The sequence below is a fragment of the Lissotriton helveticus genome, chromosome 8 (assembly GCF_964261635.1).
Source record: "Lissotriton helveticus chromosome 8, aLisHel1.1, whole genome shotgun sequence".
NCBI lineage: Eukaryota > Metazoa > Chordata > Amphibia > Caudata > Salamandridae > Lissotriton > Lissotriton helveticus.
In genome coordinates this window covers 1628697092-1628716613 of record NC_136069.1, presented here as the reverse complement: position 1 = coordinate 1628716613, position 19522 = coordinate 1628697092, and the positions used below count along the sequence as shown (strand labels likewise).

Sequence of the window (19522 nt, the reverse complement as noted above, 5' to 3'; positions counted from 1 at the left end):
GTGGGCTTTTAGTAGTGTCTGCCCTGTGACCAATACCCATGTTTTCAAGGAAGCCAACTGCCCCACTTGTTTGCCACAAAGCAGAAGGACTTTTGGGGGTCAGACAAGCCTATTGGAGAATCCCCCACATGCAGGGTATTGTAAAGCAGAGCCTCACGCTTCTATCCCTAAACCAGTATGAACACACAACAAATGGTATTTTTTTAACTATAAGATAATTTAATATTTAGCATCAGTTTACAAATCATGTGCATCAGAATGGTCATGATTATTGTAAACAATTAGAAGACAATATGCAAATCAGTTCAAATGTCAGGCAAACAAGCATCACATTTCATTACATATCCCTACAATATTAGGCTATTCCGTAATTATTATGTTCAAAGGTTGTCGGCCACCCAACATGTATGGCCAAATTAATTTACTCAGCTTTAATTGTGCCAAGCCGTATACTGTTTTCAACGCATATCTTATGCAGCCATTGGGTGGGCAGTCTGAATTGAGGCCTTCAGCAGCTCCTCTCAGCAACCAGTCAATGAGTCTAACCAAGTGCTTCCAAAGTGTTTTAAAACCACGTCCCAATTTTTAGAACGGCAAACGTTTGCGACCGAACTACCTTTATTGACATTAGGCAGGGCTATTTTGAAATGGAACGGGAGGATCGTGTAGTAGCGTATTATCATTTACAGACAGCACATTTCCATTGACATGGCCACTTAATTTGCAGCCACAGTTTTTGTTGATAAAACTATATAGCAAACAAATGATAATGTGTGGAAAATGTGTTTCTGTGAATATTTATGATTTGTGCATCACTAAGTAAACTGCCTTAATGTGTTTTGAGCCTAATAAGATCTGTTTCCAGCACACTTAAAAAAATGATAATTTTTTTGCATTCTGTTTACCTAGCTTCAGAAAGCATACAGTTTATTTACATGTATTTACATTTTGTTGTGTTGAAACATTCTACCTCCTTTTCTTTCACACTCCCTGTACTTCTGCAAGATTGTCACATAATTCTCTTTAAAAACTTCTCACTCAGCAGTCAGAGAAGGAAAAATAAATACCCATCCCTATGTTAAAAGAATAAGCAGTAATTTGTCCGAAGACATAGCCTGATATTTGAACTCCCTCTTTAAAGCGCAGAATTTCAAGGCATCTTTGCTTATTGCTTGGACGCTCTCAATATACAGAAAATCGGCTCACAACCCACCAGTGGGTCGTGACTTGCAGTTTGGGAAACGCTGGTCTAATCTAATCTCTACACTGGTTCCTTAAATACCCTTTTCTCTAATGGTGTCTAACAGAGCGAGGAGGCATCACTCATACTGGTTCCAGTTTCGGCACAGGAGCATGCAAAGAATTCCCATTTGCAGAAGCATATGGAAGTTACGGAGGCAAATGCTTCATCCTCTTCATCTTTCCAAGAAGGATCTCCACAAGGTCTTTCATGCTTTCAGCTGTAGTTACAACATGTGTTCCAAAGAAGTGATCAGTCTGCCTCCTCAGACCGGTTGGTTTGATTGGTGTCAAAAACATGGGAGTATCTCACAGAAAATATGGCGACAGAACACAGTCAACATGAGCATTCAAACTATTAGTTTGCTTTTCTAGGTCCTATGCCACTTACACACATTGCTTAAAATCAAATGACGTCATGTTTATATGTAATGAGGGCTGCCTTGCATGTAACATGCATTATTACCATACCAACACCCTACCACACACAACAAGGCAGAAAAAGGAACAAGGTTGAAAAAATGGCTGTGGAGCCAGTCATATGTTAGTTCAGTGCCATTTCACAGTAGGTGTTAACCTTTAAATGTAAAGGTTCCTATAATGGTTGTGTACAGACAACTTTATGCGCTAATGCGCCTCCCTTCCCATCTCTCTGTAAAAAAGTGCAAGTCTGAAAGACAAGTGATATACCTCCTGTCAGGAGGATTAACACATCATAGACTATTAGCCAGGTTATGTTACTACGGCAAACTAACTTTGAGTTAAAAAGATAAGAGACTGCAACTTTTAGACTCTAGAAATCTTTAACAAGACGCCATCCACCAGGATGTGTTGGAAGTCTAATATGCATGTGCTAAACTCATATCGCTTAAATTACCTTTCTTGGTGGCTATAAGGTCACTAGGACAAGTCATGAGATCCACGCTTTTCTATGGGTGGGATAAAAATGGGTTTTCATAATAATCACTGTCATAAGAAGTCACACTTTTCTGAAGCAATCAAAGCGATTACTTGTGTCACCTGCAGCTCTAAGTACAGAGCAGTGTTAACCCAACATTTATAGATCATGTAGAGGAAAAGGAACCGTGCAACTATGTTATGTGCCAATCCAATTGATGAGCTATGTTGTGCTTTCACTAGGTCTGTGCATAACTTCCCCAGCTTATCAAAGCACTACTGCATAGATTCTGATGCTAAAGTTGATTCCCAAGTAGACAGGATGCCTCAAGGAGGTGTTCCTTTATGCCACACAATTATTTCCCTTTATCTTTCTCCCTTTGTGAAGGATCTTCCTCCCTTCCTGATGGGACTGTTTGGTACCCTAGCTTAGCGGTTATGAAAGATGGTGGAGGAAAGTGTATTTCCCTGTAATTGCAGGTCTCTGTCATGAGTATCTTACCCGTCCTATGGGTCACTCAGGTACATTAGGACACCTCACATCACCCTCTGTGTTTTTTTTTTCACAACAAATTTTATTGGTAGGAATAAGCAAGAAATATGCGTGGCTCCCCACAATCAGGAGATCACCACCAAGCATCAATTCTCCATTTTAGTACAGAACCAAGTGTCCAGCTAAGCAATCCAGAAAAGACAGATATATAGGAACATTATTATGCCTTCCCCCACCTTTTTTAAACCCAAACTACCCATTCCTCCCAACTCCCTCCCAACGTCCCACCCCACCCCTTAGCACGTGTGTATTATTCGCCGCTGTGTCACATCATGAAATAAGATTTGTAGCATTATGCAAGAACTAGCCAACAACACAAGTCTAGAGGTCTTCCTCCAGTGCTGCTGGAGGGTCAAGAGTCAACCCCCTATACTCGGCCCACCTCTTCCATATCTTGAAATGTTTGCGGGGGCAACCGCGTGCTTCAAAGATCGGCCGTTCCAGGCCCATGCAAAAGTCTAGTTCGGCCCTCCATGCACCCAGGGGGGGGGGCCCTCACATCTTTCCAGGCTCGGGCCAAGTCCCTTTTGGCCACCACCAGACCCAGAAGCAGCAAGTGCCGTTTATATACATTTCCACCAACTCCCTCTAAAACGTGGATCAGGCCTAGGCGATGGGTGCGAGGAAGAGTCCAACCCAATACCTCCGACAGGCAGTCCCACACACCGCTCCAGAAGCCCACCAGCCTCGGGCATGACCATAATGTATGAAGCAAACTGCCCACTGCATTTCCACAGCGCAAACATTCCGGGGACTCAATCAGGCCAGCCCTCCACAATCGTTCACGGGTGAAGTAGGCCCTATGGAGAATTTTGAACTGAATGAGCCTAAGCCGCATAGCAATGGCTGCTCCCCTAGGGGACTCCAGAGCCTCCCTCCAGTCATCTTCATCGAGGGGGCCAACATCATCTTCCCAAGTCGCCTTTAACGGAAGAAGGGTGGAGGAGCAATGAGTGACCAAAGTCTGATAGATGCGAGAGACCTTTTTCTCTCCCAGATCCCCCATAAAGACTTTCGCCTCGATGGGACTAAAATCGGGGAGGGAATCTAAGTTGGCGATGCTGGGCCACAATGCATGGCGCAGTTGTAAATACCGAAAAAATTGGGATTGGGGCATATCGAACTCAGCCCTAAGTGCCTGAAAGGACTTGAGCGTCGTACCGGACATCACATTTCCCAGTCGCGAAATCCCTATCGCATCCCAGCCATCGAATCCCGTCAACGCCGACAACTCAGGTAATAGACCGTTACGCCATAGCGGCGTCTCCGCGGTCAGGCGACCCCACCAGCCCATGCGGCGCAAGGCCTGTCTCCATATGGCAAAAACAAGGCATGTTACTCTCGGCAGATCCCGCCGCAAGCGGGCCGAGTAAAGTACTGTGTGGAGTGGGTTGTCGCCCATCAAGGAGCGTTCCAGGGCATAAGCCGGATCCCCCCTGTCGCTATACCACCAGTCGTTCAGGATAAGCAAATGTGCGGCCTGGTAATAGGACAACAGGTCCGAGGTGGCCAGGCCACCACAATAGGTGGTCAAGAAGCACGTACGAAGTGCCACTCTGGCCGTCCCCCCAGCCCATAGAAACCGGCCTAAGATCGAATTAACCTGCCGGAACCACTGGGGTGCAATCGGATACGGATGGTTCTGCAACTGGTAAAGGAGACGTGGAAGCGCCACCATCTTAAAAATGGCGGACCTGCCAAACATCGAGAGGGGCATCCGAGACCAAGTTTTGACATCCGACTGTACTCGATCCCAAACTGGGACGACATTGCGCTCCCAAGCAACGTCTGCCGATCTCGACAGGAACACTCCCAAATATTTCAGGCCGTGTGTAACCACTTGTAGTTCCAGCGTCCAAGGATCCGCCACATCGCTTCCATCCAGCACCCAGAGGATAGATTTACGCAGATTCAGAAAGAGACCTGAGACTTCCCCAAATATTTGCATAATTTCCAGTACGCGCGGTCACGAGCGCTGCAGATCAGTAAGAAAGAAAAGGACATCGTCCGCGTACAGCGCAATTCTATCCGTTAAGCTGTCATTCCATACAAACCCCCGCATTTGCGCATCTATGCGCACCCAGGCAGCCAGTGGCTCCATAAGCAAAGCAAAGAGATAGGGGGAGAGTGGGCATCCCTGTCGTGTCCCTCGACCAATCGGAAAAGTCTCCGACACTGCCCCTGCAACCCGCACCGAGGCCGTAATATTAGTGTATAGTAGCCTGATATAGGACAGGAAAACCGGGCCTAGATTGAGTCGGGGCAATAGCGCAAAGAGGTAGGTCCAGCTGACAGAGTCAAAGGCCTTATTAATGTCCGCAAGCAACAAAGCCGCTCGCTCTCCCGTGGCTCCCACTGCGTCAATCGCCGCCTGTGCGCGTCTGATGTTATGTCGCGTCGCTCTATGGGGCATAAACCCGGCCTGATCCGGATGTACAAGATCTGTGATATGTGGGGACAAGCGATTCGCCAGAGCTTTGGCCAGAACTTTAGCCTCAAGATTGAGTAAGGAAATGGGACGATACGAGTCATGCCTCTCCGGGGGTCGACCCGGCTTCTGGAAGACCACAATTTCTGCGTGCCTCCAGTCCTGGGGCAGTGAGCCCCGTTCACGCGCAGCCTCAAGCGCGCGGTGATAATGGGGCCCCAGCTGTACATGAAACTTTTTAAAGAACTCACTCGGGTAGCCACTCGGACCAGGGGCCTTTCCAGTATTTAGCTGTCCCAGGGCATCGCCTAGTTCCTCAGCCGTAAGGGGTTCATCTAATGCCAGCCTAGTTTCCTCAGACACTGCCTTGGGGGGCAGGTCCTCAATAAATTTAATCACCTCGTCAGCGGACAGGCGGTCGCAAGGGGCGTATTGGGTAGCAAAGTAAGCGGCAAAACTCGCTGCCAGTTCGATTGGATCAGTAATGACCCCACCGTCGGCAGACGTGAGTCCCGGCAGCGTAAGCGGCTGGAGATGGCGTTGGCAGAGTCTATGAAGCATCGTACATGATTTGTCCCCCCACTGGTATATTCTACTACGCGTAGCCAGCCACGCCTGTCTAGCCTCATCCAGTAGGACGGATGCATAGGCCTGTTGAGCCTGAAGAAGGAGTCGCAACCCGGCTTCACCTCCACCCACGCGGTTCTGCTCTTCTAAAGTTGCCACCCGCGCGGCCGCGTCCGTAATCAGTTCCCTCCGCTTCCGACGCGCCGCGGCACACCACGCAATGTCCACTCCACGGATAGTGGGCTTCATGGCTTCCCACACCACCCCGGCATCCACGTCCCCTACAAGATTCTCTCGCCAATAGAGATCCAGCGCTTCCCGTAAGTGTGTCACGTAGGCCGGCTGCTGTAGATGCCACGAGGACATCCTCCACCGAAACGGTTGGCGCTGTCGGCGGAGTTCCACCCTAACCGACACCGGGGAGTGGTCGGACAGACCCCTAGGCAAGATGTCAGCACTCTTCACTCTACACAGACAGCCACTAGGCACAAACATACAGTCCAGTCTGGAGTAGGAGCCATGCACAGCGGAGACATACGTATACTCACGCGCGGTAGGATGCATGTGCCTCCAGGCATCCGACCAACCCAGTCCCTCAGTCAAAGCATGCAGTCTGGTGCGGACAGGGGGGGGGGGGGCAGCAACATTCACATCTCGGCGCCGCTGGCGGTCCATACTCGCATTCAGTACGTCGTTCCAATCACCACCAATCATCGCCAAGGAATCAGGAATGTCCTCCCACACCGTGAAAAGTTTCTCAGCCAGGGCCCATTGCAGGGGAGGGGGGGCATAGACACTCCCAAAAACCACAGATTCAGTGCCCACCATGCCCTTGACAAAAATAAATCGACCCTGCGGGTCAACCCACTGTTTCTCATGGACGTATGCCACCCGGCGATGAATCAGAATGGCCACACCCCTAGATCCCCGGGAAAAACCGGCATGGAACACCTGGTGGTAGCCAAACCTCTGCAAGCCCAGCACTTTGGAGCCCATCATGTGGGTTTCTTGGAGCAAGAAGATGTCAGCACTCTCATTTTTCCCCCATCGCAACACTGCACCTCGCTTAATCTTGTCAAGCATCCCCCTGACATTCCATGTGATCACCCGCAGAGATGCCCCAGGAAGGCTATGTGTCTCTTCAGCCATAGTCCAGTGGGACCCATCCAATAGAGTGTCCTTGCCATTGCCACTCATCATGCACAGTAAAGAACACCACAGCAAAACACACGTGCAGACCCACCCCCCCGCCCCAAAACACCCCCAAAACACGACGAGCTACTCCCGTCCCACCCTGAACCCCAGAACTAACCATCAAATGAATGTGATCATAGTCACTATCAAAGTACAGTCCCAACTCAGTGGCCTCGTCTCCAGCCACCGCACCCTTCCACCCCCCACCCTATACCTCAAAAAACCATGAAGTACCTGTCGCGGCATGGGCGACTCCGGGTCCAGAACAGGGAGCCCCGAGCCGGCCATGCCAATGGATCCCAACTCCCCCAGAACTAGTAGTCACAACCCTCCCCCCCCCTCAAACTCCCACATTCGCAGGAGAACAGTAGCCCCTTATATGTAACCCCCGAACCCATCACCCTCTGTGTTTAACTCAAGATTCTTGGCAAAGCACTGCAGCATACAATAACATAATTACTGTAAAGTAGTTCCCATCATATCCTTCCTGTCTATTGTTGTAAATTATATTTAAAAGAAAAGCAAAAACAGTTTACAGGTTTTTTTCCGTTTTTGTTTTTTGTACTTTTAATTGAAAGCAGGCCTGCAGAAGCTGCACAGGCAATGTGCTTTTGTCCATTTAAGGCAAGCAGCCATCCAGCACCCAAATGCTCTATACGCTACCAGGTCTTCATTTCTGAATCTCCAAGAGAAAATACTCTTTTCCTGTATAGGAGGAGATTTAGTGGGTATGTTATAAATATGATGCAAAGTTTTTAGCAATGGGGTGTTGGTGAGCCTTGTAAATGCCCAACACCAGAGTATCACTACACCTAGGAGCCGTGGAGACTAGTCCATCTTGGTAGCTGGGAAAAGTACACTGTATGGAGTAAAAACTAGTACGAAGTTAGGTATGCACAGTCACACACATCTATGTCCTTATTGTCTTTGTAGCAAGGGGACCTCCAGGCTGCTGTATACATTCAGCTTTTTTACACCAGTTATAGATTCCAAGTTATAGATTGGCAGAACCACTAGCTGCTAGCCTCTTACTCCAGCCTATCAGGTCACAGACAGCACTCGTGCCCAGCACAATCCATTGTACCACAGCCAATCATCCCACACTTAGAAATGCACACAGGGATACCGCACCTGCCACATTGTTCCTAACAAACTGAGATGATGCCTAAAATGGCAATTATCTTCCTTCAAGCAAGTCACTTTACCTCTGCAGGCTAAACGTGGTCAATGTTTCTCTTGCTCTTACCCTTGGCCTCAAAGTATGAGTAATTATACAGAAGCAGAAATTGTTTACTGCCTTCTTCCAAACACTCATCGTGTTCAGGCCTTCTAAAACGAAGTCTCCACAATTCACCAATTTCTATACTATCCAACGCCATGCAGAGCTAATGAATGATACCCAAAGTCTCATCCAATGTCTCTCTCCATGTAATTCCTGCTGCTGCCGTCTGTATCACTCAGTAGGCATTTTATTTCTCACTCATCCTTCAAATCTCCCAAAAGGCAGACCCACGACACGAACCAGGACCCATCCAGGCACATGCCAAGCATACAGCCTGTGCTCAACCATTTCAACCTCTGTACAGCCACATACATTTCAAGTATCAGGTTAGGAGGCACCTCTCAACACTTACAAGACATGACTAGTTTCCACACCCATTTAACAAAGACAGAGCCCACCAATACAAAAATATCATCATCATGCTGATGAAACCAAAAGGCCTCTGCCATCAGCAGTGTAGCCAGAAAGGACTATTGCACACAACATACATTGGCCGCAGAGATGGACGCTCTTCGGCCCAAACTCCTAGGCTCCAGAGCACCATCTCCTACCACAAGAGAGCTTCTCCAAACCTCTTGCCTCAAAATATAAACAATCCATAAGAACCAACATGCTATCTAACTGCAAGCGCATGACCTCACCAGGGAGAATGCCTGAAGACATCTTTATGACAAAGGAACTCTCACAGCCTTACCTTCTGCTGCCTCTGAGTTCCCTCCAGCACCTTCTTTCTGATGCTCTTCAGAATCGGTCCTCTCTTGCTTGAGGTCTGTGCCAGAGTCACCGGACGATGTTGTAAGTGCCTGCAACACACACCACACGTTTTTAGACTCTTGCTCTTGCCTCAAAACATCAAAAATAAATTTCCTCAAGAGAAAACGCTTGCTTACATTTGGCTGCAAATGTGATACAAATGTTCCTGCAGGTGTTTAACACTTAGAACCAATTTATCACCAGAAACAATGCACGCTTTCACAAACAAAATACAAAAACACACAGCGTTCCTGAGAAAACGTGTGAAGCTTAGACAGAGCAATGCAACCACCTATCACACAGCACAGGCAGAAGCTGTGCAGGAGTGTCACTGACACATGCACACAAACACAACAGTTAAAGGCAGGATTAGGGAAATGGATACACAAATGATATTGTAAAGACATGAAGAGTGAACAATTCTTTCATATATCCACACAGTCCGTACAGTACAGGTATAAAGAGTGTAAAGTACCTTCACAAACACAAACATGAACAGTGCAGACAGTAACAGTCCAAGCTTATCTCACACACTGTGAGACCCACCTTACCCCACCCCCTGGACCAGTTAATGCGAGCAGGGGGGTGGGATCAATTTTCAGATTCATCTGACCTCCCTGACCTTGTATTTGAACAATCAATCCTGGTTCATGCATGCTCCCATGTTACCTGTTGCTCGTGCACCCGCTCATGCTTGAGGAGCTCAGACTTCCAGCGGAAGCCCTTGCCGCAGTCGCTGCAGTGGAACGCCCGTACTCCGGTGTGGATCTTCAGGTGGGTGGTCAGGTGCTGCCGCTGAATAAAGCTCTTGCCGCACTGCCCACACTGGTAGGGGCGCTCGCCGGTGTGGATGCGCTCATGGATTTGGAGGGAGGCGTGCCGTCGGAAACACTTCCCACACACGTTGCAGATGAAGGTGCGCTCCCCAGAGTGCGCCTGCAGGTGCGCCTTCAGAGTCCTCTTGTTGTAGAAAATCTTCCCACACTCGGCGCAGGCAGCGCACATTTGCTCCACTTTGGGTGTGATTGGTGGTGCCAGAAGAGTGGCGTTGCCACAGTCCGTGGGGTTTCCTGGTTCAGCAATGGCTGCGGATCCACGGTGGTTCTCGGATATGTGGTCAGAACAGTTCTGTTTCCTTGGGAAGGCCTCTCGTGGCTCCACCTTTTCTGGACCTTTGCTTAGGCCCTTCTCTCCTAAGGCCTTGTCGATAAGCCCTTCACCTAAACAAAAAATAAGTCAGCTAGACTCCTGTTGTATTAGAACGAAAAGTTCTAGAAACAATTACTCGGGTGTGCTAAAATATACATTACTGCAGCAAAGTAAGACAGATTTAAATTTGAAGACAGTCTGAACTTGTAACAAACTCTTTCATAATTAAAATATACATTTAATTTTTAACTAATAGAACGTTAACTTAAGCATAAGCATCCTTTCTAGACTCTAAGCCAGCAATCAAACGATTTAATAAAAAATGGCAGAATAGACCCTGCTTGGCCAAACATTTGTGTTCCAAGTGGGGCATGAAGACAAGCTTAGAATCAGGACACTCGAGTTTTGAGTTGCTGGTTCCCTACTTGACCACTACTTGCCTCAGCTCTCTTAACTCCCTATATTGCAAATGCTTAAAATAAACCACATGCCAGTTTGTAGTCTATTTAGACTGCAATTTTGCATGCCGGAAGCTTTCAATGACTGGAATTCTAAACATTTTTAAAAGATGGCCCTTTTTTTGCTAAAATCAAATGAGCTGTTTTGACACCGCTTTTAAAAGTGACACTGCCAATCACTTCCAATAGATCAGGATGTCTGCCGTGCTAATTATTTGGTAATTTTAGATTCATTTAATATGAAAACCCCAACCCCACACTGACTGCTTAGGGCAGTTTAGGAAAGCTTGACTATATTGTGTGATCAATCGTGTAACTGGTTTGAACAAAAGCCTTGCCCGCGCTCTTTTGCATCCAGCGGTGTTTGCTGCCGCCTATGGTGAAACGTGTGTAGGACAGACTCTCTGTGGAAGGATCACGTGACCAGCTGATCCTCCGGCAACAAGCAGAGGGGGTGCTACCTGCTGGCATCAGCGACTTGGCCACAGGCAGCTGCCTGAGGATGCACAGGGAGAGCGGTGGGGCCACTTATGCCTCTCTACTTACACTGCATGTGCTGCTTGCTGGCTGTGCTAGGACTGTTTTGAGTGCTTACTGGCAACCTTGTACTGCTGGAAGTCACACTATACATGTGGTGTTTGCATAGAGATCCTCTTCAGGATGCAGACATCACATTGGCTTTGACCATGCTTTGTCAACATCCGCTGATGTACCTGCACTATTACTAAAGATCGTGACATTTATAGGCAGGGGTATTGTATTTGCATACCTATCAAAAAGTGCCAAGACAGAATCTGTGACACCCAACTTGTTAGCTCCTTTTTTATTTTTTAAAGGAGATCCGGTTACCAGCACTCCCTGCGGCACAGCGGTCAACAGTTTTTTAATCTAATTTATCAATCAGAACTCCATTCCTCGTCCATTCGGATAATTTACAAATCTAATAAGGAGAAGTTCAGTGAAGTTCTTACTGGAGTCAGAGTAGATTTCATTAACTGGCCTGCTTGCAAAGAAAACGTTCCCCGGGACGAATGAATTCATAACTCTTACCCCAACAATCTTACTACATATTCTATTGGTACTAATCAGCAGGAAACATGACTAGTTGGCTTAAAGATTTGCCTTCCTTGCGTTACAGCTTTTTGATACGCAAGGCCTGGTTAGTGTGCAATAAACACATTAAGGAATTGATTAGATGGTGTACAATAAGCATCCTGGCAAGGAACTTTATTGCCTTAGAAAAGATTTTATTCATTTCTCCACAACAAAGTTCAGGTTGTCTTCTAGCCATCTCTCAGGCAATGCATCGCATTTCCTCCAATACAATTTCTTAATGCCATGGGTGTTAAACATTAGGCAGAGAAGAGAACAGTTGTGGGATCATCACAAAAGAGGTAGAGTTAGTTACAGTCCAACATCAGAGCAGTGCATGCATGGTATGGTACATGCCACTCACCAAAGATGCATGTGACTTTCCTACACAGTGATGTAAAATACTGACTACAGGCATCAGAGCCACAATGGCCAAGACCATCAAGGACCACCATGAGGAGATCTTACAGCATAACACCACATGGAGGAGGGAGGAACCATATGCCCCCCCTGAAACTACAGTGATAACACTCTTAAAAGAAAGGTTACTTACCTACAAGCCTTTGGGTGCGGTACAGGGTTGTGTCTCTTTGAATCTCCAGCTCTGAAAATAATTTCATTTTGGTTTCCCCTTTTCTTAAGTTTATAACAGCAAACAAGCTCAGTACAAGGTTTAGTCGACTGCCCTGCCGATGGTCTCCATCATTCCACTGCAGATCCTCTTCCCCTACCTGCCCCAGTTTCCTACCACACATGGTCGTCAATGAGCCCTGAATCACAGCGGATACTGGAGCAACTAAGGCACTTTGAAGGGTTCAGCAGAAACAGGGATTTCTGAGTGGTGATTTGCATACACTGCATTTCGCACAGGTCTAAGAGGTGTAAAATCTCAGGCTCTTTCCACACCACCAGGCTCCAGGCCTCCAAGGGTCTGATTTAGATTTTGGAGGAAGTGTACTATGACCACGTCCCAAACTATAGATATCCTGTTTGTCTTATTACAAAAGCATTATATCGAAAGCACTTTAAATCTGGTGGACAGGATATTGGTCACGTGTGTGACAGTGCACACCTCCATCAAACACAAAATCCGGCCATAAAACGTTGTTGCATTGCCACAGTGAGTATGCATGTTCTCCTCTTGTTTTTACCACCATAACGTGCCTGTCTGGAAAGCTTAAAAGATCCACACAGTAAAAGCTCTGAAGGATTGTCTTTGTCTTAGCACAAATATAGCCCAAGTGCTGAATGTATTCTCCATCCAGAAGCACTGCAGATCCAATACGGATCATAAAAAAATCAAACAATGCAGGACAATCAATTCAGGAACGGATTATTTACCATGCCGACCAATGCAATTTTTGTTCAAATCCCAGTTAACACTTCACTGTATTCTCTATCGATCTTAATTTTTAAATGAGTAGGACTTTGCCAATTCCCTCTTATTCAGAAGAGTCTGAATCAGAGGGCTGGCAACTGTAAAGTAGAGAAGCCCCTGTAATGAGGGAAAACAGAAAACTGGGTTGTGTACTTAAAAAGGAAGCAGCAATAATCTGCATCCCCAGACTCACTTAAACGATGTTTGTTTCGGTAAACAGTGATTTTGGAGTTAGCAGTTTTACAGGACATGAATCTATAGGGCCAAAGGAAGGCTGCGCATCATTCCCAGCTCAGAGCTCACTTTCTAGACAGACTCAATGGATACATTGATATAAATCTTAATATACATTTGTATGATAAAGTTGTGTGCAGTCCAAATATGAGACTCCACAATTTAGGGTCTGAGAGAATAAAGAATCAGGTTTCTGAGCCTGGGTATCTATTCAACAGAGGAGCATCACTCCTGCTCAACTTGGTTTGGAGATATCATTTTTATATATGTATTTTTCTGGTTTTGCTGACATAGCTTCGATTCTAATACAAAAGGTGCAGAGACTGCCTTGGCCTCTAAAGTTCACTCTCCATTAGAGAGGAGAATGGCTGGGCTGCTGCAGCTCTCGGAGGCATTACGTGTATTCTTTGTGGATATGAACATTTTTGAGACTCAAGCTCAGAGCAATTAAAGACATTGGTTATGTTTGGATCCGAGGGATATGTTAGAAAGTAAACTGTCCATATCTTCATATAAGTTAACAAACCTATACTCATGATCACAGACGATTTCTTGGCATCAAGGGCCGTTATGCACATCTATCAGCTGGTCAGACTGCCCACTGGCATTCATCTCAGATCACGGGCCGGACAGGGGGCATTCCAGGTCAGATGTGGACAACAAATTTGTTGAACACCCACAAACCCATACCTTTGCCATAATGTGATGGAGAAAGGCATTTTCATAATCTGAAAGCCAATAAAAAAAAGTCACTGAGAATTAAACAGATTTGCATATATTAAATGTAATAAAGTGAAACTTTGTTTTTTTTTAATGGACGCCAACACCGCCATTTGAAATAATGCGATGCCAAAATTAAATTCAAATGGTACAGCATTAAAATCTAAAGTTCTTTTAAAAGATTCAGTAGCACTATGAAAGCACCAATATGTTCTTCTCTTTTTGAATACACAGATGTGCGAAAGCACCAGTATTAAACATGTTATTTTAAAGCATGTACAACTTGCCCGGCAGCGAATCAAGGTCACAAGCCATGAAGACATTAGGAAGAGATGTAATGTAGGCAGATTCTTCTATTAGTGGTAGATGAGGTTGATTCAGTACCTGGTTCATGTGACAGATTGTAGTGATTTAGAATCTAGAACATCCCGGTCAATGCTCAGCATTGATCCTTAGTTTTACATATAGAGGCAGTAGAACTTTTTGGATATAAGTTATTCCTTTTTCTGAGAGAAGATAGTATCTATATTGGGCTACAAAAATATGAATATATTGCTTTCTGCTGAGTTCAGGTGGACAATAGTGGGCATATTCTTATAAAAGAGGTAAGGTACTAAATGTTGCTTCATTAAACCCTTGTTTATTCAGCTCAGACTGTATTTTCTATATAGTGCACAGAAAACTCTTAATCTTATATTGTTGTTGAGCTTCTATTTGACATGCTGAAGCTCAGCCAAAGACGTTTCTGAATCCTGTATAGCAGATTCCTCAGACTTGCTCCTTGAAAGTGAAGAAATCACTGAGCCTGGTTTCATCACTCAGCTGGCGCCAAGATGCCCATCAGGGCAATTGAGCGCTTTATAAAATATTTTAACACAACAGTACAGCTAGTAAAGGCTATGCGTGACTTAGAAACCATGTGCACAATCTCTGTTGTAGCATTGCTGATTAAAAGGCAGCAGTTGTAGGTTTGTTTGTTTTACCCTTGGCCTCTTTTCTGCCTTTTCTTGGCCCGCCCCAACTTTTTAGTTCTTCTGACTAGAGTAGAACGTTAGAGAATGAGGAACATTGGTGATCTGAGACCTTTCCTGTGGGGTACTCTCTGAGCAGGGTGTTCCTGAGGTACATCAACAATGAAGTGAATGGGGGGAGGAGCTTCGCGCGCACCCAAGATGGTCGCGTGAGCACAGGGCTCCCGGACCCTCGCCACCTCCATCGACTATCCTGTAATTTATCCTGATTCGGACGACGGGTGTTTATTGGCACAGTTCTACTGCTCATTTATTTGTTTCAGCGAACTTTTTTGGCCTGCTCCAGGGTGACGCCCCGCGCTATCTTGTCTCGCTTGCCGTCCAGTTAGTGAACAACAACGGACTGCCAGACTTGCGTGGGCTGGCGATAGCTTTCGGTTTCGATTCCTGTCCGGAGCTCAACCTGACTTTGCAGGCTCCGTGGACGGCCGGACGCTCCTACACCCTTGGTCTCTCCGTTCCTACTATCGATCTGTAGCGGCTTCCAGATTTGAGACTGGCACCACATTCGCCCTTTTGGTCCTACATTTGCCTCCGCAGTCACCATTTTCACCCGTCAACAGGCGGCCCGTACGGGTCCAGGATCCAAGATGGCCACCAAGCCTGAGGGTGGGAAGCGTGGGCCTAAATCGGGCGTTCGAGGGAGTGCTCTGCAAACAAACATTATGGACCGGTACACTCTAGCTAAGGGATCGCCGGGAGCAGTAGCTAAACCCTCGACGACAATGCCGGAGGACTCATCGATTGAAGACGAGCCCTCGCTGCGAGATCTCATGGGTGCCATCACCGGTATGAAGGCCTCATTGGGGCAACAATATGAGGCCTTGACTCTCAAACTGGATACGGTGGCGATTGATGTCAATCTGATCAGGGCGGACTTGGCGAAAACAAACGAAAAGGTCAAATCCCTGGATCTTCAGACCTCTAGCCTGGTCACCGATGTCTCTGAATTGCAGGCTGAAGTCGGGAATCTGAGGAAAGCCAATGATTATTTCTCGGGGCGCCTAGAGGACTATGAAAGCCGTGCCAGGAGCATCAACATCCGCCTGATTGGGGTCCCGGAATCATCGACTGCTGCCGCGACGGACCTATTGGTGGAAGACCTGGTGCTGAATCACCTGGCGCCCAAGGGTTTCAGCAAGTTCTTCGCTGTAGAACGTGCACATAGGATCCCTGGCGGCACACCTAAATCGGGTGCGAACCCTCGACCCATCATTGCGAGGATCTTTCATTTCCGGGACAGAGACGCTATCCTGCAGGCTTCGCGGCAGTCTGGTCCCATTGCCTTTGAGAACTCTACTGTCAGCTTCTATCCGGACTTTACACAACAGGTCCAGAAACAGAGGCTGGGGTTCCGAGGGGTCAAGAAGAGACTCCGGGAAAGGTCTATGAAGTATGCCATGCTCTTTCCTGCCCGTCTGCGGGTGGTACATAGGGATCGTACTTTTTTCTTCGACCATCCTGGGGTCGTGAGTGACTGGCTTGACACGCTACCTACGGATCCTGAACCTTTTGAGGACTCTGGCAAGTCGGATCGGGCGGAAGGTGGCCCGACAGAGCAGGAGTAGCTGTTGACTTTGACCCCGTACCCTTCCCGTTGGCTTTGAACTGTGCTATGTTGTGTTCTTAGTGTTTGCAAGTAATAGTCTTTTTGGGGGTGGGTGGGGGGTGAACGGGTCCTTTCTCCTCCTGGGTTTTCTTTTCGTAGACTAGTTGGGTGGTTGGGCGACAGGCACACTGCAAGTTTATGGGGCTCTTTGGTCTTCAGCAGGGGTGCGGGGTGGGGGGTATAGTTGTTTTGACATTGTTGGGGGAACTGGGTTGTTTGTTTGAATTTTCTTGTTACTTGCAAGGCGAGGGAAGAGCGCAATCCTGTTTTTTGCAGTCACTTTGGGTGTGGGGCGGGGGAGGGGCTGAACGCGGGGATGGGGGGTAGGGGACTTCGGTTATTGTGTTGGAACGTAAACGGGTTGGGGGATGGGATTAAGAGGAGGGTGGTGTTGCAATTGCTGAAACGTTTGACTCCAGATGTTGTTTTACTGCAGGAGACTCATTTGCTCGGCAACAAGTGCTACGCTTTGAATAGGCGTGGTTATCGCCTTGTGGCGCACTCTGGTTTCACTTCGGGCTCTAGGGGGGCGGGCATTCTGGTTCGGACCTCCCTCCCATTGGCCATTGATGATGTCATTCTGGATGATAAAGGACGATATGCCGCCATTGTGGGGCGCTGGGAGGGGAAGGTTCTTATTTTGATTTCTGTGTACGTGCCCCCGGGCCTCCAGGCCACCACATTTGCTGATCTGAGTGGACTTATTCTGGGTCTCCCCGAGGGTCTGCTTTTGGTTGGGGGTGATTTTAATGCGGTGGTCTCGGGGATGCGTGATCGTCACCCTCCCAGGGAACTGCCGAAGGCCCAGACTTGGTTGAGTGACTTCCTGGAGACGCTGGGGCTCACTGATTGCTGGCGGCTGCTTCACCCGGGACAGTTGCAATACACCTATCATTCTGGTGCTCATGGTAGTCTCTCGAGGTTGGACCACGTATTACTGCCCTCGGTCCATGCATCCCTCATACGGGAAGTTAAACATCTGGCACGGGGCATCTCGGACCATTCTCCTCTTTGGCTGGTGGTTGATGCACGGCAGGGTTCGGCGGGCCGAGTGGCTCCGATCAACCCCTGGTATTTGAAGGACCCCAGGGTCAGGGATGAGCTGGTTAAAGCACACGATTGTTATTTTGAGGAACATGTGGGCTCTGTTTCCTCCCCTAGTTTGCTTTGGGAAGCTTACAAGACGGTCATTCGTGGCCAGGCCCTCTCACTGATTGGTAGCGTGAAGTTGGCCAACCGCGCTGAGATGGTTCGACTTGAGGGGGAGGTCACGGCCCTGGAGGAGCGCTTGGAATCTGGGGTTACCGCTGAGGGGTTACATCTACTGGAGTTGAAGCAACATGAATACAGGGCTCTGGTCACTGAAGCTGCTAAGGAAATGGGGAGGGAACAGCAGGGACACTTGTATGATGTGGGTGATAAGGCTGGGAAACTGCTTGCTTGGTTGGATAAGAGGGAGAATGCAAGTCGTGTCGTCCCTGTGATTGTTGCGGAGAATGGGGAGTGCTGTACAGACCCTGTTGATATTGTTGCATGTTTTGCCGATTATTTCCGCGAGGTGTACTCCCAGGTGTCTGATCGTTCAGAGCAGGACTCCTGCCTGCTATTGCGTGATATTGCACTTCCCCGATTGTCTGACATTGATAGAGATGCTCTGGATGCCCCGCCTACTGTGGACGAGATTGCCGCTGCTGTCCGTTCGGTCCGATCCGGCAAGGCCTCGGGCCCTAAAGGGCTCCCCATTGAGCTTTATAAACTGCGCCCGGATTCGCTGGCTCCTCATCTGCGCTCTATGTTTCTTGAGTCTTTGGAGGTGGGTTTTCTCTCGCCGGACCAGAGACTGGCCACTATTGTTGTCATCCACAAGGATGGTAAACCTCGGGATCGCTGTGCCTCTTTTCGACCCATTTCGTTGATTAACGCGGAACCTAAAATCTTGGCCAGGTTGCTGGCGACACGTTTGGCGATCGTTATTGGGGAACTGGTTCACCCTGATCAATCCGGCTTTATACCGCATCGTAACACGGCGCTTAACCTCCGAAGGTTGCATGGCGTCCTGGCACGGGCCGAGACGCTGCGTGAGCCCGCCATCTTGGCGTCCTTAGACGCTACGATGGCGTTTGATACAATAGAATGGCCGTATTTGTGGGCGGTTCTTGCTAAGTTTGGTTTCGGTTCGGAGTTCGTTCGGTGGGTCAAATTGCTTTACGCCGGTCCCATGGCTCAGGTGGTGGTCAATGGTCGGGTCTCTGCGCCCTTTGCACTGAGCAGAGGGACGCGACAGGGCTGTCCCTTGTCCCCCTTGTTGTTCGCTCTCGCCTTGGAACCGCTGGCGGCCTGGTTGAGGTGGGAACCGTCCCTGAAGGGCATTAGGTGGAACTCGGAGTTTGAGGACCGTGTATCTCTCTACGCTGATGATATTCTGCTCTATCTTACATCACCCCGTAAATCCCTCATTGTGCTGTTTGATGTCTTAACGTCTTTCCGCAAAAACTCGGGTCTTGTCATCAACTGGTCGAAGTCCTGTGTATACGTCCTGTCGGGTGCCGCCCCCCTTCTGCCGAGTGGTTGTCCTATCGCGATTGTGAAAGATGGCTTTAAATACCTAGGCATTTTTATCTCGCTGAGCCCTGCACTGCGGTTTGACCGTAACTTACTGCCCCCTCTTCAGCGCCTTCGGGCAGATGTGGTCGCTTGGGGGAAACTCTCTCTCTCTCCCCTGGGTAGAGCGGCATTGTTTAAGATGATGTCAGAGCCTGTCAGAGCGCCTGCATTACAGCGCTGTGTGGTAGGAACGATTGTCTTCACCTCTAGGTGGAAAAGACTACATTTCCCAGAGGCCTCGGCTGAGGCTACTTCAGTCCGTGAGACACGCTTCCTGTTGCGTGTTATCCTGTTTCCTGATCGTGAGTCCGAGAAGGGAGGTCGCGTCTTGCTG

At 47.9% G+C, this 19522-nt stretch overlaps 1 protein-coding gene across 5 annotated transcripts in view; it reads right to left on the bottom strand.

Moving 5' to 3' along the window:
• LOC144773575 (uncharacterized) overlaps window positions 1-19522 on the bottom strand; it is a 156192-nt gene that overhangs the window by 55399 nt on the left and 81271 nt on the right. For all 5 annotated transcript variants that reach the window (XM_078658691.1, XM_078658694.1, XM_078658693.1 and 2 more), the window contains exons 4-5: window positions 9583-10133; window positions 8855-8963 (exon numbers count right to left, since the gene is read on the bottom strand). In XM_078658691.1, the coding sequence (XP_078514817.1) occupies window positions 8855-8963; window positions 9583-10133 (660 nt within the window). The remainder of the gene's footprint in view (window positions 1-8854; window positions 8964-9582; window positions 10134-19522) is intronic.